General features: G+C 33.6%; 2 protein-coding genes across 5 annotated transcripts; one reads left to right on the top strand and one right to left on the bottom strand.

Moving 5' to 3' along the window:
• Positions 1-1,278: 1,278 nt before the first annotated feature.
• LOC121261074 lies at positions 1,279-6,834 on the top strand. 3 transcript variants are annotated; one of them, XM_041163233.1, is made up of 6 exons: positions 1,347-1,476; positions 1,643-1,688; positions 3,126-3,343; positions 4,411-4,635; positions 5,333-5,484; positions 6,583-6,834. In XM_041163233.1, the coding sequence occupies exons 3-6, from the start codon at positions 3,174-3,176 to the stop codon at positions 6,771-6,773; spliced, it is 738 nt and encodes a 245-aa protein (XP_041019167.1). In that variant the 5' UTR covers positions 1,347-1,476; positions 1,643-1,688; positions 3,126-3,173; the 3' UTR covers positions 6,774-6,834. The 3 variants fall into 3 exon arrangements, with proteins under 3 accessions (XP_041019165.1, XP_041019166.1, XP_041019167.1); XM_041163231.1 differs by lacking the exon at positions 1,643-1,688 and having other exon boundaries at positions 1,279-1,476; XM_041163232.1 differs by lacking the exons at positions 1,643-1,688; positions 6,583-6,834 and adding an exon at positions 5,578-6,005 and having other exon boundaries at positions 1,279-1,476.
• Positions 6,835-8,281: 1,447 nt separating this feature from the next.
• Positions 8,282-13,159, bottom strand: LOC121261073. 2 transcript variants are annotated; one of them, XM_041163229.1, is made up of 5 exons: positions 12,531-13,159; positions 11,941-12,044; positions 11,262-11,438; positions 9,158-11,019; positions 8,282-8,676 (listed from the first exon to the last, which is right to left on the bottom strand). In XM_041163229.1, exons 1-5 carry the CDS (start codon positions 12,737-12,739, stop codon positions 8,527-8,529), a joined length of 2,502 nt encoding a protein of 833 aa, XP_041019163.1. In that variant the 5' UTR covers positions 12,740-13,159; the 3' UTR covers positions 8,282-8,526. The 2 variants fall into 2 exon arrangements, with proteins under 2 accessions (XP_041019163.1, XP_041019164.1); XM_041163230.1 differs by lacking the exon at positions 12,531-13,159 and adding an exon at positions 11,534-11,790.
• Positions 13,160-17,136: the final 3,977 nt, after the last annotated feature.

Below are 17,136 nucleotides of genomic sequence, written 5' to 3'. Positions count from 1 at the left end.
AATTATAATTATTATATGAGATGAGATAGTTTGATTTTGTGTAATTAAACTAATATTAAACCATGCACTTTGCACTCGACTTGGCTATTCGAAATGAGCACAGTTAAAAAAAAAAGAAAAAAAAAAACTGAGTATGGGGATACAAATTTCGGATCTCTCTCGTGAGAAGAACGCAGATGAAATCTGTCAAAAAATTAAGCTTGGAGTTTCCGTTTGGATTATCCTAATTAACTGGTCTCATTTAATTATTATATTTTTAAAATTTTTTATTAAAAATATAATAAATAATTTAATTTTTAAAATTTTAAAATAATAATATTAAAAAATAATATTTTAATAATATTTTATTTAACTTTTATTTTAATTCATCTAATTTTAATTTACTGTTCAAATCTCCTTATCTTCTTCTTTTTTATTAAAAGGACAATAAAGAGATAAGTTATCTTCATTAAAAGGACAATAAAGAGATACGTTAAAACTTTGAGATGATATAAATATAATCAAAAATTTTATACGCAGTCATTTTTATATATTTTTTTGTACATTCTATTGATGTGATTGATTACGTAATTTTTTTAATATAAAATAATTAATTTAGCCAATTACATGAGTAAAATATATAAGAAGTATATAAAAGTATAGCAAAATTCAAATATAATATATTAAGAGGAATTTGGAGGTTAATCCTTTGGAATCGAACATCCATATGTCAGTTATGCTTTTTCAGGATGGAGATTCTAACTTTAGGCGCAAATATTCCTTAGGATCGTGTTTCGATTGAGATGCGGTCTGAATAACGAGTTAAGTTGAAATAATATGATTTGAAATAAAAATTAAAAATTAAATAAGATATAATTAAAATATAATTTTTTAATATTATTATTATTTTAAATTTTTAAAAAAATAAATTACTTATTATATTTTATATGTAAATTTAAAAAATTTGTAATAATGAAATTAGATGTGAAAAAAGGAGATGAAACGATTATGGTATGCACGGTGTCTATGAAAATGTAAGTCTGTATACAAATTTTATATACGATGTAGATTAATATAATTTAATATTAAATTTATTTTTTTTTAATTTATTTATTTATAAATTTATTTATTCAAGATTTTTAAACAATGAAAATGGGGCTTCGCAATAAGAATGCGGACATTATACAGACGTGGCGTATCCCAATTGGCGAAGTGGCGAAATTCCACGCAATCGATCGGAAGACAATAATTAGGAAAAAGAGTGTAAACTGTAAAAGAGAGAGAGAGAGTATTAAAGTTTCAGAACAATCAGTTGCCATTGCAAGAAACCGATCTCTCCTGGTAGAGATCTCTAGTAATTAAATGGCGGAAGATCCCGAATTGGTTTCGTCGCGCTCTCAGTCTACTTCTCCCTTTCCTTCTCCTCCTTCATCGTCGTCTTCTTCTGCTGCTACTACCCAGGAATCTACCTCTGAAGACATTCTCCCGCAATCTCAGGTTCCCTACGATTCTTTTTCCAGTTTAGCAATTCCTCAATTCTCTTTTTTTTTCTACGATGCGTTAATCCTTTGAATTTAGCATAGAAAAAAAAGAGAGAAGGATTTTGATGCCTCTTGTATACTGCGTTCTTAATTAGGGCTTTTGCATCTACGTAAATTCTCAGATTCTGCTTCTTTCTTGCTATAATGGAGCTTTAGAACAACTATATTGTGAGTCAAAGCATCCGTTATTTCGCAGCAGCAGCTCTCCGTGTGTGTACCTTCTTTTTTTTTTTTTTTTTTTTTTTTTTTTTTTTTTTTTTTTCCTTCTGACGTGAATCTAGACGAAAAGGTTGATAACGCGAGACGCTTGCTTCTAAACTCTTAAATTGCAGTTGGTGATTGATGCCAGTTTTCAGCCCGCTTAGAGCATTCCCAACGGTTTAGCCATTTTGTATACATCATAAAGAGAGAGAATATTGATTTTTTTTTTTTAATTCTTTCTTTCGTTTATCCTTTATATGTTTATATATCTCATGATCACGCCCCTTTTTTTTTTTTTAATTCTTTCTTCCTTTTATCCTCAATTTCTTTATTTTCTTCCTTTTATTCTTTTATTTCTTTTTTAAAAGGAATAAAAGAATAATATTTAGATCATTTTTTTTTTATAAGTCAAATATTTAGATCATATGGAGAAAGAATAGTTATACTATTGGAGGTTACATTTCAAGAACTATTAGGCTATTAGCTAATAGATAAAGTGCTTTTCTATTAGCTATTTTAGATAAAAGTTTAGATAGACCATTGGAAATGCTCTCATATTGTATAATTCAGAAGAATTTTCCTCAAAGTTGTTAATATTTACTTGGATTTGAGCTGCCCGCAATGGCTTATATGGACCAGCCCAGTTTTTGAAAACAAGGTCGGGGGAGGGGAAGCCTGCAAATGGCTCCTAATCTTCAGCATATTGGCATGAAGTGGTTGATATTAGGGTTTACAAGTTAGGAAAAAATTGTATCTGTTATTTTCATATATTAATGTGGGGGGCTTAAGTGCGTGTATTTAATAAATTTAAAAAGGAAAAAATTGGCAATATAACTTTTTTTTGGCTGGTTAACATGAAATATGCTTAAAGCCCCTACGCGGAAAATTATGAGATGTGAGACTACAGAATCTGCACAAGTACTGATACAGGGTGTTGGATAAGCTCCATTCTCGTACAAATGCATTATTACATTGTGGGTGGAGGAGGTACAGAGTAGGTGAAGGATAAGCTCCATTCTTGTACAAATGCATTACTATATTACTTAATCAGTAGAAGGCAGGCAATTCTGGGTACAGTTCCTTGCTAAAAATAATTAAGAGAGAGAGAGACACAGTGGTCGCCTATATTACATTGCCCTACTTCTTCCTTTCATCTGGAGGGGACTCCCTCAACCTTGTATTGCTTTCTTAAATCTTTGTTATATTAAGGATGAACATTGAGTGGGTATGCAGAAGCTCTTGATTTTTTGTATATTCAATGGGAAACGAATATTGGAGAAGATGCATGTCATGTTTTGCTCTATGGTTCGAAACACGTATGAAAATATATTTATCTTCATGCATTAGAGAGGTGGCTTACTTTGGGCTTCTGTCCTAATCACTTCATTGCTTCATTATTCTCAGGTTCCACTATTCTCCAGTTTTCCAGCTTGCCAAAATGGTGTTTTTCCGATGTTCCCAGTCATGTACCCCGCTCTTATTCCAGGCTTAAATACCTTACAAAATCAGGAACAGATTAATCGTGGAGCTGGCATTTATGCCGTTCCTACTTTCCCATATATGGGGCCTGTTTCTGGACTTCCATCTAACGCTCTTATTCCCCTTACCTACAATATACCAACGTAAGCACTACAATGGTAGTTTGTTTTTGTTTAAAGACTGATAATTGTGACTACTATTAAAATTCTACTGTTCTGATACTAAGCATTGGTTCAGATAGGGTATATTGGTACAAAAATAGATTCATCCATAATTATTCAGATGCTTTATAGTGAGATAAGCTGGTTTACATATTTGTGGGTAGATGTGTTTGTGAGTGTATGTGTGCATGCATGGATGTACAGATAACTATTATTTGTAACTTACTATAATTAATTTAATCATGAAACAAAATGTTTATGATGAACCTGTTCCATAAACTTGTGAAATATATTATAGTTTAATGTTGTACTCTCAAATAACTACTTAATTCTTTATTAGTCATAATGTCAGCAAGTTAAGAAATGAGAAGGGGTAGGTTCTTTCTTAAGTTCATGCACCAGATGATCAAGGACAGGGATGTTGATTGTGACAGAAGATGTGATTGCCACTGGGGTACCTGAGGATTTTTCCTTAGACTTGATTATTTGAGGTTTTGTTGGGTTCGGAGAGCGATGGTGTTGATGATTAACTTTCTGGTTATTTATGGAGTGGCAATTATTGCTTGCAACAGTTCACCGTTTGTGTGACTGAGTGAAGCTTTATGCCATATCTGAAGATCATGGTAGGCTACAAATATCAGCAAGTCCTCCATTTTAATTGCTGAAGTGAGAAATGCAGCTGTGCTCTAAATCAACCCAGTTGGAATTAGAAAAGCAGTCTCTCTTTCTAGGACTAAACACAAGAAAATTCCCATATAAACCTTTTTTTGCATCTCAATATATAATAAATTGTTCTTGTTCTGGCTGATGTTAAAAATATGTAAAGCCACTAGCAACTAAGTTAATCCAAATTTAGTGTATGCTAATATTACTGTCAGATCTAGCAGTTCTTGCTGACAACTCAGTTACAGCCCCCCTCTCTTTTTCCCTTTTCCTTTTCGGGGGCCAGGTAAAGGGGTGATATGTTTTCTTGGATTATTTTAATATGTTAAATGTACTGAACGATTGCCCCCTTTTTCTTATCATGGTTGTATGGGTGCCATCAACAGTAGACACAGTTCTGAGGCTGGGGTTGGGGCTGTGGGTGAAGAACAGGGGGAAGCAGGGCAACAGCCTGCACCTCAAAGACAAGTCGTTGTAAGGAGATTTCAAATTGCTTTTCAGCTTGATTTGTTGCTTATTCTAAAGCTGGCAGCAGTAATCTTTTTGTTCAACCAAGATGGATCAAGACACAGGCTCATTGTTCTTGTGTTTTTTGCTTCACTTGTCTACCTGTAAGTATGTAAACCTCTTAACTATTTTCAATCCTAGGCTTGTTCATGACCTCTGCCACCTGTGGTGTATTGGACTCATACACGTTAGAAAAATGCTTGGTGGAAACAGTTTTAGTTTTTAGTGGCAACAATGTTACTTGTGCACCCACAGACACATGTAAACATGCACGTGGGTGTGTGTCACACACATCCATCCCCTATCAAGGTCGATTATGTATCTTTAATTTTCATAGGGGCTTTGGTAAGTCTCTAGAACAACTTACACAATTTCATAGATTAAGAAAAACATATACAAGAGGAAATGACTTTAAAAATATAAATACAATACCTTTTTATTAAAAATAGATGTACTTTTAGGTATACATCCTGTGAACATGGGCTATGCCTATTGATTTCTTTAATAAAATCCTTTATGACTTAGCCAAGTACTTTTAGGCCAACATATCCAATATTGTACGCCATTCAAATACAAGCTAAGATTTTATCATTTGGTCAATTAACCCATGTCGAATGTATAGTATTCTGATCTCTTGTTATTTGGAGATTTATGTAAATGGTTTGGATGGATAAGTAAGCTGACCAATGCGTGTGACCAAATATTTTATGGATGTGGGTGTGTGTATCGAATTTTGTTTTTGCTAAAATGATTAAATTTGTACGAGTGAAAGCTGAATATATTAGATGTTGGGTCTGACAGATACCAAACTGGAGCTCTGACTCCAATAATACGGTGGCTGTCACAAGGCATGCAGAGAGCAGCTGTGCCTCACCATCCACCAAGGCCTGCTGTCAGGGCTGATAATGTTCCGGCTGCTGCAAGACAGGGAGTTGAGAATGCTGCTGTAGTAGGTATATTCTACTTTCTTTATGTAAACTTGAGTGCATACTTATCATAAAAAAAGTAGTGTATAAAAAATGTTTTTCATTAACTTTCTTTGGCAGGTAGTTTACATATTATTCTCTGCTAGAAAGAAATAGCATGTACACGTAGATATTTAAAACACAAGTGGGGCTGCAATCAACCTGAGTGGCTGAACTTCTGGTTGATCAGGTTGGCTCTGTCAAAAGGGACACAGCTTGAGCTCGTCTGGACCTCAAAGCAAGCCATACAACTTCAGATGATTCAGAAGTTGCTTGGTGTTGGCTCTATTTTGAATGAGCCTGAACTTTGGTCTCCAGATCAGGCACTAGCAAACAAACTAGCAGAGTTGAGTTGAGGTTGGTTCATTGCAGCCTTAATATCAGGAATAATCTTGATTTTTTTCTAAGATGTCTTGAACCGTAGTTGGGCCTCAAGCCTCCCGTGAGCAACTTACCTTTGTAAATGTGTCACGTACATACACATATGTACTAAAACGTATTTGTCCTTCTGATTTTTTTTTTTTTTTTTCCTTTTAACTATTCTGTCCAAAAGCCGTGCACAATACAGTTTAGGCTAGTCAATTCCTTCCTCAGCCCTGAACCTAATCAGATGGATTGCTGATTGCTTTTACTGGCCATATAGGGAGCCAACAGTCCTAATCAACATTATCATTGTTCTTACATTGTTCCTACTTGTGATAAGTAGCCACATTGACTGATTGGACTGCAATAAGTCTTTAGGCCTTGGACCAAATGGCATCTCTTCCCATGTAAAGTGTGGATGGTGAAGTCGTGGGGTTTAATCCATGTGGTGGGTTATTGAGTCGTGTATTTAAATATCAGTATTTCTTATAAGGATGGAGGTTTGAGTTTCAACCTGGTGGAGGCAATGATGATAGCCAGTGGTGCACCATAGCACCACTGTACTAAATCAAATCCTGCATTCTTTTACTTCAATTTGGAAGGATAAGGTGGTAATTCCCAATGTAAAAGAAATATTTTTTAGAACTGGAAACATACACACAATGAGCAGCATCATGAGTGATTACATAACAAAATGCTGTTTGTTTCATCAATGCATGGCAGAAGGTCAACCTGGAGCTCAGGTCGAGAATCAGCCTGCAAACGATGGAAATCTGGCGGTTGAGAATGAGAATGTGGGAGAACCTGGTGGGGGCCATGGTGTTAATCATTGGTGGGGAATTGTGAAGGAGATCCAGATGATTGTCTTCGGTTTTATTACTTCCCTTCTCCCAGGCTTTCACAACATAGATTAAATCATACTTTTCAGGTGAGCCCCTTCTAATCAATTCAGAAGGAAGCAATTTTTTTTTTTTTTTTTTTTTTTTTTCAAAAAGCGTAGTGTTGTATGGTGCACCATTTTGGCGGAGAAGCTTTTAAAGTGTTGTATGTTGCACCATTTTGGCGGAGAAGCTCTTACTTTGGGTTTTTCTGAAAGTAATGCTATGTTTGGTTTTCTTGTTTTCCCGTCATGTGCTTTTTATCAACATGGGATTCCTGCAAATAACTTGAACATCATCTTTCTGTTTTTCAATGTTGGCTTAAAAAGTTTGTTTGTTCCAACCTTTTAAATTTCTTCTAATGCTTCAGTTTCTCCAGATGTAGAAACCTTCTAATAATTTTATTATAAACAGACTAAAGAGAAGACCGATTACCCTTTGGTTGATCTACTGCAGTTCTGCCAATATTCTAATTTTTCTGCTTAAAATTCTTTTAAATGTGATTTCGTTCGTTTTATACTTGGGCAACCTAGTCGATATTTTCTTAACAAAAAAACAGTAAAATTATAGGCCCGAAACTGGTTAACTTAGCTATTGTTTTGTCAGATTTTAAGTAATTTGAGGGAAGTAGCTGTAATTTCCGTTCATGTGTTTTCATGGTGAAGAGAGAAGGGAGACGAGTAATGACCAGTTTTAGTAGTGTTGAAAAAAAAAAGACATTTATTATGGGCGAAAGACCATATGGGGGCTATTGGCAGTGGAAAGATTTTAAACCCATGATCTCGAAAAATAATCAATTGGTTCACACGGCACAACATCTTCACTTTTTCGTTTAGAATCAAGAAGTGTTTTATCTCATATCATATTATTATTATAATTCTTTTAAATTTTTACATAAAATATAATAAATAATTTAATTTTTTCAAATTCTAAAACAATAATAATATTAATAAATAATATTTTATCAATATTTTATTTAACTTTTAATTTTCATTTAAAATTATCTTATCTTATTATACAAACCGTATCTTAGATTTAATTTCGGTGCAAAGCAGTCAACCAACCAACCCATTTATTATCGGTGGTAAACAGAGAAATCGATCGAAAAATATAGCCATTAAATAAAATGTATAATAAATTGGGTACATAAAATCAAACTGAGCTTGGTAAAACCGAGTTGTACGAATTCAATATTTTATGGGTAAACAAAACTCAGACCTGCGACTGAATGGATCGGTAAGATAGCTAAAAAAGAATAATAATATTAAATTTGGGTATTTGAAATGGTTGTTAGTCGGGGGTTCTTCAGTCGAACAAATAGTTGCAAAGCCCAGTCAGTACCTTGTCAGCCTAAAGTAAGGCCTGTATCAACTGTCTTACAAGCTTTAGCATTATCCAATTAACCGAAGGGGAATTTGATTAAATTATCGCACTGAGATTTGTTTGAGCCCTTTGGATCTCCTGAAAACAACAGACTAAAAGAAAGAAAGTTGATGAAGCAAATATATATTCACTAGAACTCAGTTCCTCAAAACAACTTGGCATCCTCAAAAGACATTTTATAATCTACAAAATTATTGCACAAAATACTCGTATATACATGTTGGTCTCTCTAAGACATTAAAATTCAGATTTAAAATTTATCATAAAATGCGGAAGAAAGAAGATGGAAGGAACTCTCTTTTATTTTGGCTCCAAAGAATAGTAATTACTAATTACAACTTACAAGACCTATATATATATATATATATATATATATACAGGTCGATGTAAATAAAAAGCAAGCAGCTCACATCTCGGATAAAAGACTGCTGATTTTCCGTAGCTCCTTGAAAGCTATCACGGCCGTAACTTGTCCTTTTTCAACCAAGCCATTTTTAGATAAGTTCTCCAATGATCCCACCTGACCCCGATCTTGCTGGAAGACGGTTTCAATTACCTGTAACACAAAAAACTTATCAGTTAACAAGGATCTCAGTAACCACCCAAGAGAGAGAAAGAGAGTGGTAAACGTGTTGGGAACAATCTGTCTACTACAGGGAAACAATCATTCTAGAGGCACCCCAAAAATTACAAGATACAATTGGAAGCTAATCCACAATGCCACGATCCATTCGTTTACCTACCAAACAAGTTCCTCATTTGCAAGATTATACTAAATATTAGTGGGCTGAAACACTATCAAAGCTAATTTAAACGCTTAAATTATAGAAAGACATTACGAGCTTCTATATCTCATACCAGTACATCATCTTTGAACAAATTAACCTGTTTCTATCCGACAGAAGCATGCAAAATTAAGTTATTAGATATATTCCTAACATCAATAATCTCAACCTCACCCACAGAAAATCATTCTGCTCAAAATTAAAAGCATTCTCCTAAACATACTCTAGGGGAACAAAAATTTTTAATTTTACCTGAATATGTTCAAGCATAGACTGTCCAAGATTCCTCAAAGTACCCATCATATTCTGGTCCATAGCATCTCCTTTGCAGCTAACAGAAGAGTTACAAGAAGCATTAGCAGTAAGAGAGCCAGCAATATTATCCTGGTTATCTGTACTGCTGACAGATTTTGTAGCCTCAAGCGCACCTCCTCCCTTCTCAGATGTACCCTCGCAAGAAGCATTCCGCCCAAACTTCCAAAACCACTGCAATTTACCTGAAAGAGGCTTTCGTTCTTTTAAACCTATCACTGAATTTTCTGGGGAGCCATTGTCGCATCCAGATTTTTGGCATAAATCTTCAGGGTGATCAGAAACTGGAAGAGATGGATCATCTCGGATGGTCACTGAATGATCATCATTTTCATCAAGGGATAAGTTTGATGCAACACTACTTTTGTCAGAGTAATTTTCATGGTCATTAGCCCCACTAAGAGGACTTGTTGGGTCTGAAAAAATAGATGAATTTTCTTCACTGCCAGTATTCCCACTTGGACATCTCCTTTCAGCACAGCAAGTAATTTCCTTCTCGTTGTCACCTTCCACCTCAACCTCAACTTCAACAGAGAGATTGCCCTTCTGGCTTGAAACTACATCACAGCATACTTTCTCAATGTCTTCATCTGAGCCCAGTTCTCGAGAGAGATCTTCAATCAAACTTCGCCTAACGGATGGCTTGCTTTCCTTTTTGCCACTCTCAACCTTTGCTGGAGATGATCCTGTTCTAGAGAGACTCATTTTCACTTTTTCTGTCCACCCTCTTTTCGGGGCTGAAATTTGTTTCTTTAATTCACCTTGCCCAAGTTCTTCAGCCTTGTGTAAAACTCTCCACTTCTCTTCCCAGTAGCTATCAGGTACCAGATTTAAAGGGGTTTTTGGAGAAATAGAATCGGATGATAGGCTGTGACCTCTCACAACAGCTGATTTGCGCTGGTTAAAAACCCCACCAAATGGAGATGAGGATGAGAGATTAGACTTCAGTGCAATCTCATGCAAGGACTTTGCCTTTTCTATCAGTTTCTTTAAATTCACATTTGCAGGAAAGTTTAATAATCTCTGAAGACAGGAAGTAGCATGTTCAGTGGCAAGCAGGGAGGATCTCAAATAAAGTAACATTGAAACTGCCATCGCTGAAATAAATGCTCCCCGGGCTGAATTAAGGAGCCCAAAGCTGGAGCCTATGTCCTCTTCAGCAATTTTGTCTAATTTACTATTATCTGATGCAAATATCTCATCCCAGATTACTAAAAGGTCTTCCAATGAAAATTCACGTCCAAATAAAACCCGTAACCAGCGAAGCGCGAAGTATTGGGGTTCGACCCCGAGCTCAACAAGGTGGCTGTGTAGAGACGAGTCAACAATAGATAGCAGGTGATATAATGCAGCAGATGCTTCGAGGACAGGAGGTAAGCTAGGGAGGGATCCACCGGCAGGTGTGGAAGAGAAGAAATCTGCCATTGCAACTGACCCACAGGATCCACTCATCAAAGCATCAAACATGCAGTATGCATCATGTTCCATAAATTTCTCCGATAAGACGATACCAAGTTCGCCTTCAGCCCCATAAGCATCACTTAGCAACACTATGGTTTGTATGTTAGGATCAAGCTCATCAAGACTTATAACTTTTGTCACATTTCCATGGTCTCCATTCTCATTTTCCATAGGGTCTAGAGATTTTTTAAAATCAAAATTATAGGTCAGATCATTCTCATGAAATGATAAGCCATCAAATTTGTCAGTGAAGTGATCTTCATGAAGCTTTCGAACTTGAGAGAGACGCTCCACATCAACTTGAAGAACATATAGTAGAGGAGCCAATAGTTCATGCATCCCTACAAAGAAAACCAGGAAGTAATAAAGATGATATTAAAAACTGTGCAGGGATAAACCTCCATGCAATACCATTTAGGCTCTACTTCTCAACAATCAAAGTCATACTCCACCAGAAATCAATGCATTTAAGTTAAACATCATAAAGAAATTGAAAGCTGAAGATAATTGAGCGAAGGCTCAGATATATTAGATCGATAATGCTTAAGTTGACAAAAGCATTGCTTTGACAAGAGCAATTCACCTTGTCTGTAACCATACTCTGGATGTCTCAGGCACCACAACAACAAGATTCGTCGTAACATGCCTTGGCATCCGGGTGTCTGGAAATAGCTTCCATGTTCTGGATATAAACGTGACAAATCCTGGTCAACCATTTTCTCCAGCTCAGCATTTCGAAAGAAACGACTCCAGGTACTATCTGCACAGAATAAATTATACATATGACATAGATTAGGGATTGTATCAAATACTTAATAACCAACTTGCCTACCAAGGAACACAAGGTGCACATACTTTGTGGATTAAATATTATTCTTTATGCTTTATTACAGGTCACTGAACCGTGAGGAGATAGCTAGATCAACCAGGAATCGGATTAGGTACATTGATGGAAAGAACATAAAGTCTACAACAAATATACTGTTATTGTTTTATCTATCACTATTGGGCTGAGTTATACCCATGTATAATCCCTTCCACAATAAGCCAAGAACCAAATCAAGATGCACGCCTTAATTTGGCCTCTCAAAACAAATGTTGTATATAGAAATCTGAAGACAGTAAATAAACAACTCTTAAAGGATGAGGTGATATTAAAATCAAGCTCAGGAAAGAATGTGCTTCAACAACACATATTTATAACTGGTTCCCAAGGTCAGATTCAACTTGGAAAGGTGCATGAGAGAGACATGAAAGTTTACCTGGGTTTTGTGACAGTGGATTGTCCATTACAAGATCAGGAGAACTACTTCCATCCTTGGGAATATGGGGATCAACTAGGAGGCGCCTTCTCAAACCAGCATATCTGACAAGAACGAAATTAACATAGATCGTGAGACAGAATTCTTTTTTTTTTTTTTTAAGAACATGAGATAGATTTGAAATAGTAACTCTATTTTTTTTTAAAACTACGAAGAATAGGAGAACACTCACCCCCCCCCCCCCCCCCCCCCCAAAAAAAAAAATATATATATATATATATATATCGAATACCCACCAAATCCAAAGGACATAAACCCTAAGTCTCAGATAAGAAAAAAGACAAATCTGCAGCTAATCGCCTTCTTTCAAATGATATTATATGAAAAACACTGTTATTTAATATCATATATAAGCTAAACTCGTCAAAATCCCCAAATCAAAAACATCCGCTTGAGAAATCATGCCCAGGTATGAGGAAAATCCAAATGATAGAACTCTCTCGTAGAAATTCACGCGAAGTCTTTTAATCCGAGAAAACCTATAAATTCGAAAAGAAACAAAAACGAAAAGATAATTGAGCTGAGATTACCTTCTCCGAGAATCTGCGGTGACCCGCCGGAGATCATCAGTGGAAGAGGAAGGAGGAGAGGGCAAAATTCCAAGATTTATACGCCACTGCACACTTCTGAGATGCGAGAATTGACGATTCTCCTCCACAGATCTCTCAGAAGCAGAGCCATCACTCGAAGAAGAAGAAGAAGATTCCGGCAATGTCGGCTCGATCAGAGTTTGCGACATGGTTTCGTAAAAGAGGAGAGAAATTTATTTCGACAAAATTGAGTTGCTTTTCCAGAAGAAAGAACCGACAACAGTAGGTTTATCCGTTTAAGTAAAATTAAAGCTTGGTGAAGAATGATCGGAATTCAGATAGAGAGAGGGAGAGGGAGAGAGAGAGAGAGAGAGATGAAGTTTGGGAAAAAACAAAAGGCGGAATCAAAGAAACAGAGCATTTATTGAAGAAGATAGAAGGAGAGAGGGTTAGGGAACTGAAACTACGTAAGAGGGAGGAAGAAAAGGTAGAAAATTTGGGCAAAATTAGTGGAGGAAATGAAGACAGAGAGACTTACGTCTCAGTTTGGAAGATCAGAATGAGAACAAAACTCTCCATACAGAGAGAGAGGGAGAGCTCTTTTTCCCTGCGCACTTTTTCTGAACAAACAAACAAACTCTCCCATCTTATGTACTCGTTTGTTTCATAATTCTTTTCAATTTATTTTTATCAAATTATTATAATTATTTTAAATTTTTATATGAAATAAAATAAATAATTTAATTTTTTAAAATTTTAAAATAAAAATAATATTAAAAATCTATATACTAATAATATTTTATTTAAATTTTAACTTTAATTTAAATTCATTATATTTTATCTATAAAAAACAAAGTAGGTTTAAGAAGTTTGTTCCTTGTTGCTATGTTAGAAGGTGAGTATTTTTTTTTTTTTTTAACTTATGTTGGAAGGTGAGTTGGGCTGTCGTCTTCTGCCTTTTTTTCTTCCCTGAATTCCTTTTTTTTTAACCATTATCAGATGAGAGATTCTTCATCCCACGTAACATATTTTATATATTTTAAAATTATTTTTTTATTTTTATTATTTCTTATTTCTTATTTTATTTTATTTTTATTAAATTAATTGAGTTATTCTACTTATCATCTATATACTACATACTTATTATAAAAAAATTAAAATAAATAAAATATATGATATATAGAGATGATAAATAGAATTATTCTTATTAAACACACCCTCCAAAAAAAGAAAATAAACACCCATCCTTTTGTAATTTCAATCTCTCTCCTTTTTTCTAATTGTCAATAATTAATTAATCTCTTTGACATATTGATTTGTATTCATTTAGCAAAAAAAAAACTCTGTTAGGAGATTTATAACTATAGTATTGCTAAATATAGTTATAGATTATACAAGTATCACATATTTTTTTTTAAAACAAGTAAAATTTACTATTAAAATTAATTTTTTTCATATAGATCTTATATTTATTTATTTTTAAAAAGAAGTGTGCGACGTTTGTGCACTCTATAATTGTAAATATGATTTCTTATAAACGATAGATGTACATGCTCCTCAACTATCTAATCTTTCCTTAAATGTCTGATCTTAACCGTATAAAAATTTTAAATATTAAAATTTGATATAAATATTTAATACTATATTTTTTTTATCGCAAAATTAAAAAGAATATCAATTCAAAAAAGATATAGCTTTCACTATTCTTTGTACAAGGGTTACAAAAAAGCTAGAGCTTGTTATTATTAATCGAATTATTTCTATTTATATAACATTTCCCTTTTCAAATTGAATGAGATCGATAGAGTTAAACCAAAGTTTGAAAGATAAAGTTTGTATTAACTTGTAAAACACTTCATCACATTATTGTCAAGGTGGTAGGTTAAAGACGTTTTCACAGTTAAATGATAAATCACTGGAAATTTTGCCCAGATAATTGGAATTACATTAATTTTGGGAAAAAAAATATTTGATTTGATTTTTTATTCTTTCACAGGAATGATAATAAGTTAACCCCTTTATTTCAGAATTTCTAGATGATAAAAAGTTAAACCATTTATTACTTTAGTTTTTTTATATTTGAAATTTATATAGATTTTCAGTTATTTTTCTTTTTATTTATTTATTTATAAATTGTCAAAATGGCTGATTGACATAATTTTAACCTTTAAAATGGAGATCCCAAGTTCGAATCCCCTTCTCAAAAAAATAATAATAATAATGCTAAAAGAAAGAATGGAAGGAAAGTAAGGTCAATGCAATGAACTTGACATTCACTACGGTGAGGCTAGCTTGGCCAGTGAGCACGTGCTGCAAGCATATTCTGTCACTATTCTATGAAAAAATAAGAGGGTTTACTTTTTTTTAAAAAAGAAAAATTATGAAGGTTGATTAATTAAATAATTTTTAAGGGGAGGTAAAACAAAATATACCAAAATGCAGGGGTACCTACCTAAATTGTTTTCCCCCTTCCAGTAAGATTCTGTGGGCATATACCGATCTGACGTGGCTGAGCCACACCTTTTTATTTCAATTAGTAGTGACACATAAGCAACAGCGAGTAATTTAATACGCCACGTTTTCTATATGCCACCGGCACTCTACCATATTGAATAGCATCTTTAATAATGTCTGACCTACGTACTCGATTCATTTATTTCAGGTTGTTCCGTTTAAATCAGCAATACAAAAAGAGATAACAAATTAAATAAGAAAACCAAATATTTTGATCAAATGATTTATATATTATAATTTACAAAATTAATTGATGTATTCTTGACGGTACGATTAGTGCAATCAAATCGATTGATGTTGTGTATAATAGATAGATAAATAATCGTTTATATTAATTACTCAACGAAATGCTCTTCAAATAGTACATAAAAATGACAAATTATTTGAATTTATAATTTTGGATTATATGAATAAATAATGACAAGTTGTTGAAGACACGACCGAACAATTTTATGTTCTATTTTATGTTTTTCTTTTTCCAATAAGATAAATAATTGATGCCGTAATCGTTTAATCCATTTATTTTCAACGGGTTTTCGAGAAAGACACTGACTCTAATCTTAAATGTTTGTTTGTTTATTTATTTATTTATTTATTTCGTAATACAAATGGCAGTAGTCAACATTTCAAATAAGTTCAACTCTCGAACCTTCAAAGAAATCTTGCGAGAATCTTCGCAGCAATGTTCATGAGAAGCGAGAGATTTACGTTACTTTGCGGAAACGTGTTTCTAGGCATGGCAATGTATATACGTCGGAGAGGAACATTGGATAGGATTGTGCAAGTGTCGTTCTCTATTTTAAAAAAGTATAATCTATTATTAAAAATTTAATTATTTATTTAGATCTCATATATTTTATTTATTTTTTTTAAAAAAACGTTTGTACATTTCATGATTATATATAGCATTACTATATCTAGGAACACATCCTCTAAATATGTGGTACCTAAATCAACAGTTAAAACAACGAACTAAATATCGAGTAGTGTTATTTGAAACTTTTACACCACACACTATTCAAATGATGTAATTTGATTTATAAGATTTAAATTTTAAAATTTATCTTTGAAATAAAGTTACACCACATAGATAGTATGTGATGTAAATGTTTTCAAATAAAATTATTCTAAATTAAACATCAAGTAGCAATTGAGGCTTCGTTTAGATCCTTGAATGAGCTCAGCTCATTTCAGATTCTCAATTGGGTTCTGTTTTAAACCTATACTAACATTCAAACACACAACTCACAAATCACTAAACATCACTTTATTCAAAATCTCTTTACACGTAGGATTCACAACTTTTTTTAACTCAATAGCTCTATCCAAAAACATATAAACTTATTTTAAGTAGGTCCCATAAAACTCACTCAATCATATCAATTCACTATTATTCATAAAAAAATTCGACTTATCTCAACTCAGTTCAATATTCAAACGGGACCTGAGTGTAATTTTCAAGTGCAAATGCATATGTAATTTTGGGCTAGAAATATGAATGCAAATGAGTATTTAATATATATGTATAATTTATCAAATGTCAGGCAGAACATCTGGTAAAAACTAATAATGCTTGATACAATTTTATGGCGTAGAAGTTTCATGCATTTTATTTGGAAAGAAAAAAGTGTGGCTCATCATTAAAAAGTATATTTTTTCATAGAGGTTCTAGATTTATCCCTTTTTATTTAAAGAGAATGCATAAAATTTATATACTTTAAGATTATATAGATTATTTTTCAAAGGAAAAAATCTAATTTAATGCCTAAGTTTTTTAAGGAAAAATTTACCGGAGGTCAAGATATCATTTTAGCTAGATTCGTGGAAGTAAATTAGATCGTCACGACTTACATGGGAGCTTTCTATTTTCAGTTCTTTTATAGACAACCGCTTGTGGGTAACGCCACGGCATCATATGCCACGTCATCTGATATTTATTTAAAAATAAAAAATAAAAACCAATCAAAAGGAGCAAAAAGGGAAGGAAGAATTTGAAATGATTCCTTATTTGGAGGACGAAACCAAAGAGCTCATCGTATGAAGATTCCGTTTGTGGTCGCCATCGTGGGTAGGACTGAACCCATCATGTGTG

This window comes from Juglans microcarpa x Juglans regia, chromosome 4D (genome assembly GCF_004785595.1).
Source record: "Juglans microcarpa x Juglans regia isolate MS1-56 chromosome 4D, Jm3101_v1.0, whole genome shotgun sequence".
NCBI lineage: Eukaryota > Viridiplantae > Streptophyta > Magnoliopsida > Fagales > Juglandaceae > Juglans > Juglans microcarpa x Juglans regia.
The sequence above is the reverse complement of the archived record's forward strand: the minus strand, read 5'-3'. Positions and strand labels throughout refer to the sequence as shown.

Bases quoted from the DNA above. Each gene is read 5' to 3' on its own strand.
- LOC121261074 (XM_041163231.1), top strand. From the start codon at position 1,342: ATGGCGGAAGATCCCGAATTGGTTTCGTCGCGCTCTCAGTCTACTTCT. The intron at 1,477-3,125 runs GTTCCCTACGAT...CATTATTCTCAG, and splicing joins ACATTCTCCCGCAATCTCAG to GTTCCACTATTCTCCAGTTT. The intron at 4,636-5,332 runs GTAAGTATGTAA...TGGGTCTGACAG, and splicing joins TTTGCTTCACTTGTCTACCT to ATACCAAACTGGAGCTCTGA.
- LOC121261073 (XM_041163229.1), bottom strand. From the start codon at position 12,739: ATGTCGCAAACTCTGATCGAGCCGACATTGCCGGAATCTTCTTCTTCT. The intron at 12,045-12,530 runs GTAATCTCAGCT...CGTTCTTGTCAG, and splicing joins ACCGCAGATTCTCGGAGAAG to ATATGCTGGTTTGAGAAGGC. The intron at 11,439-11,940 runs GTAAACTTTCAT...TATTCTGTGCAG, and splicing joins TCCACTGTCACAAAACCCAG to ATAGTACCTGGAGTCGTTTC.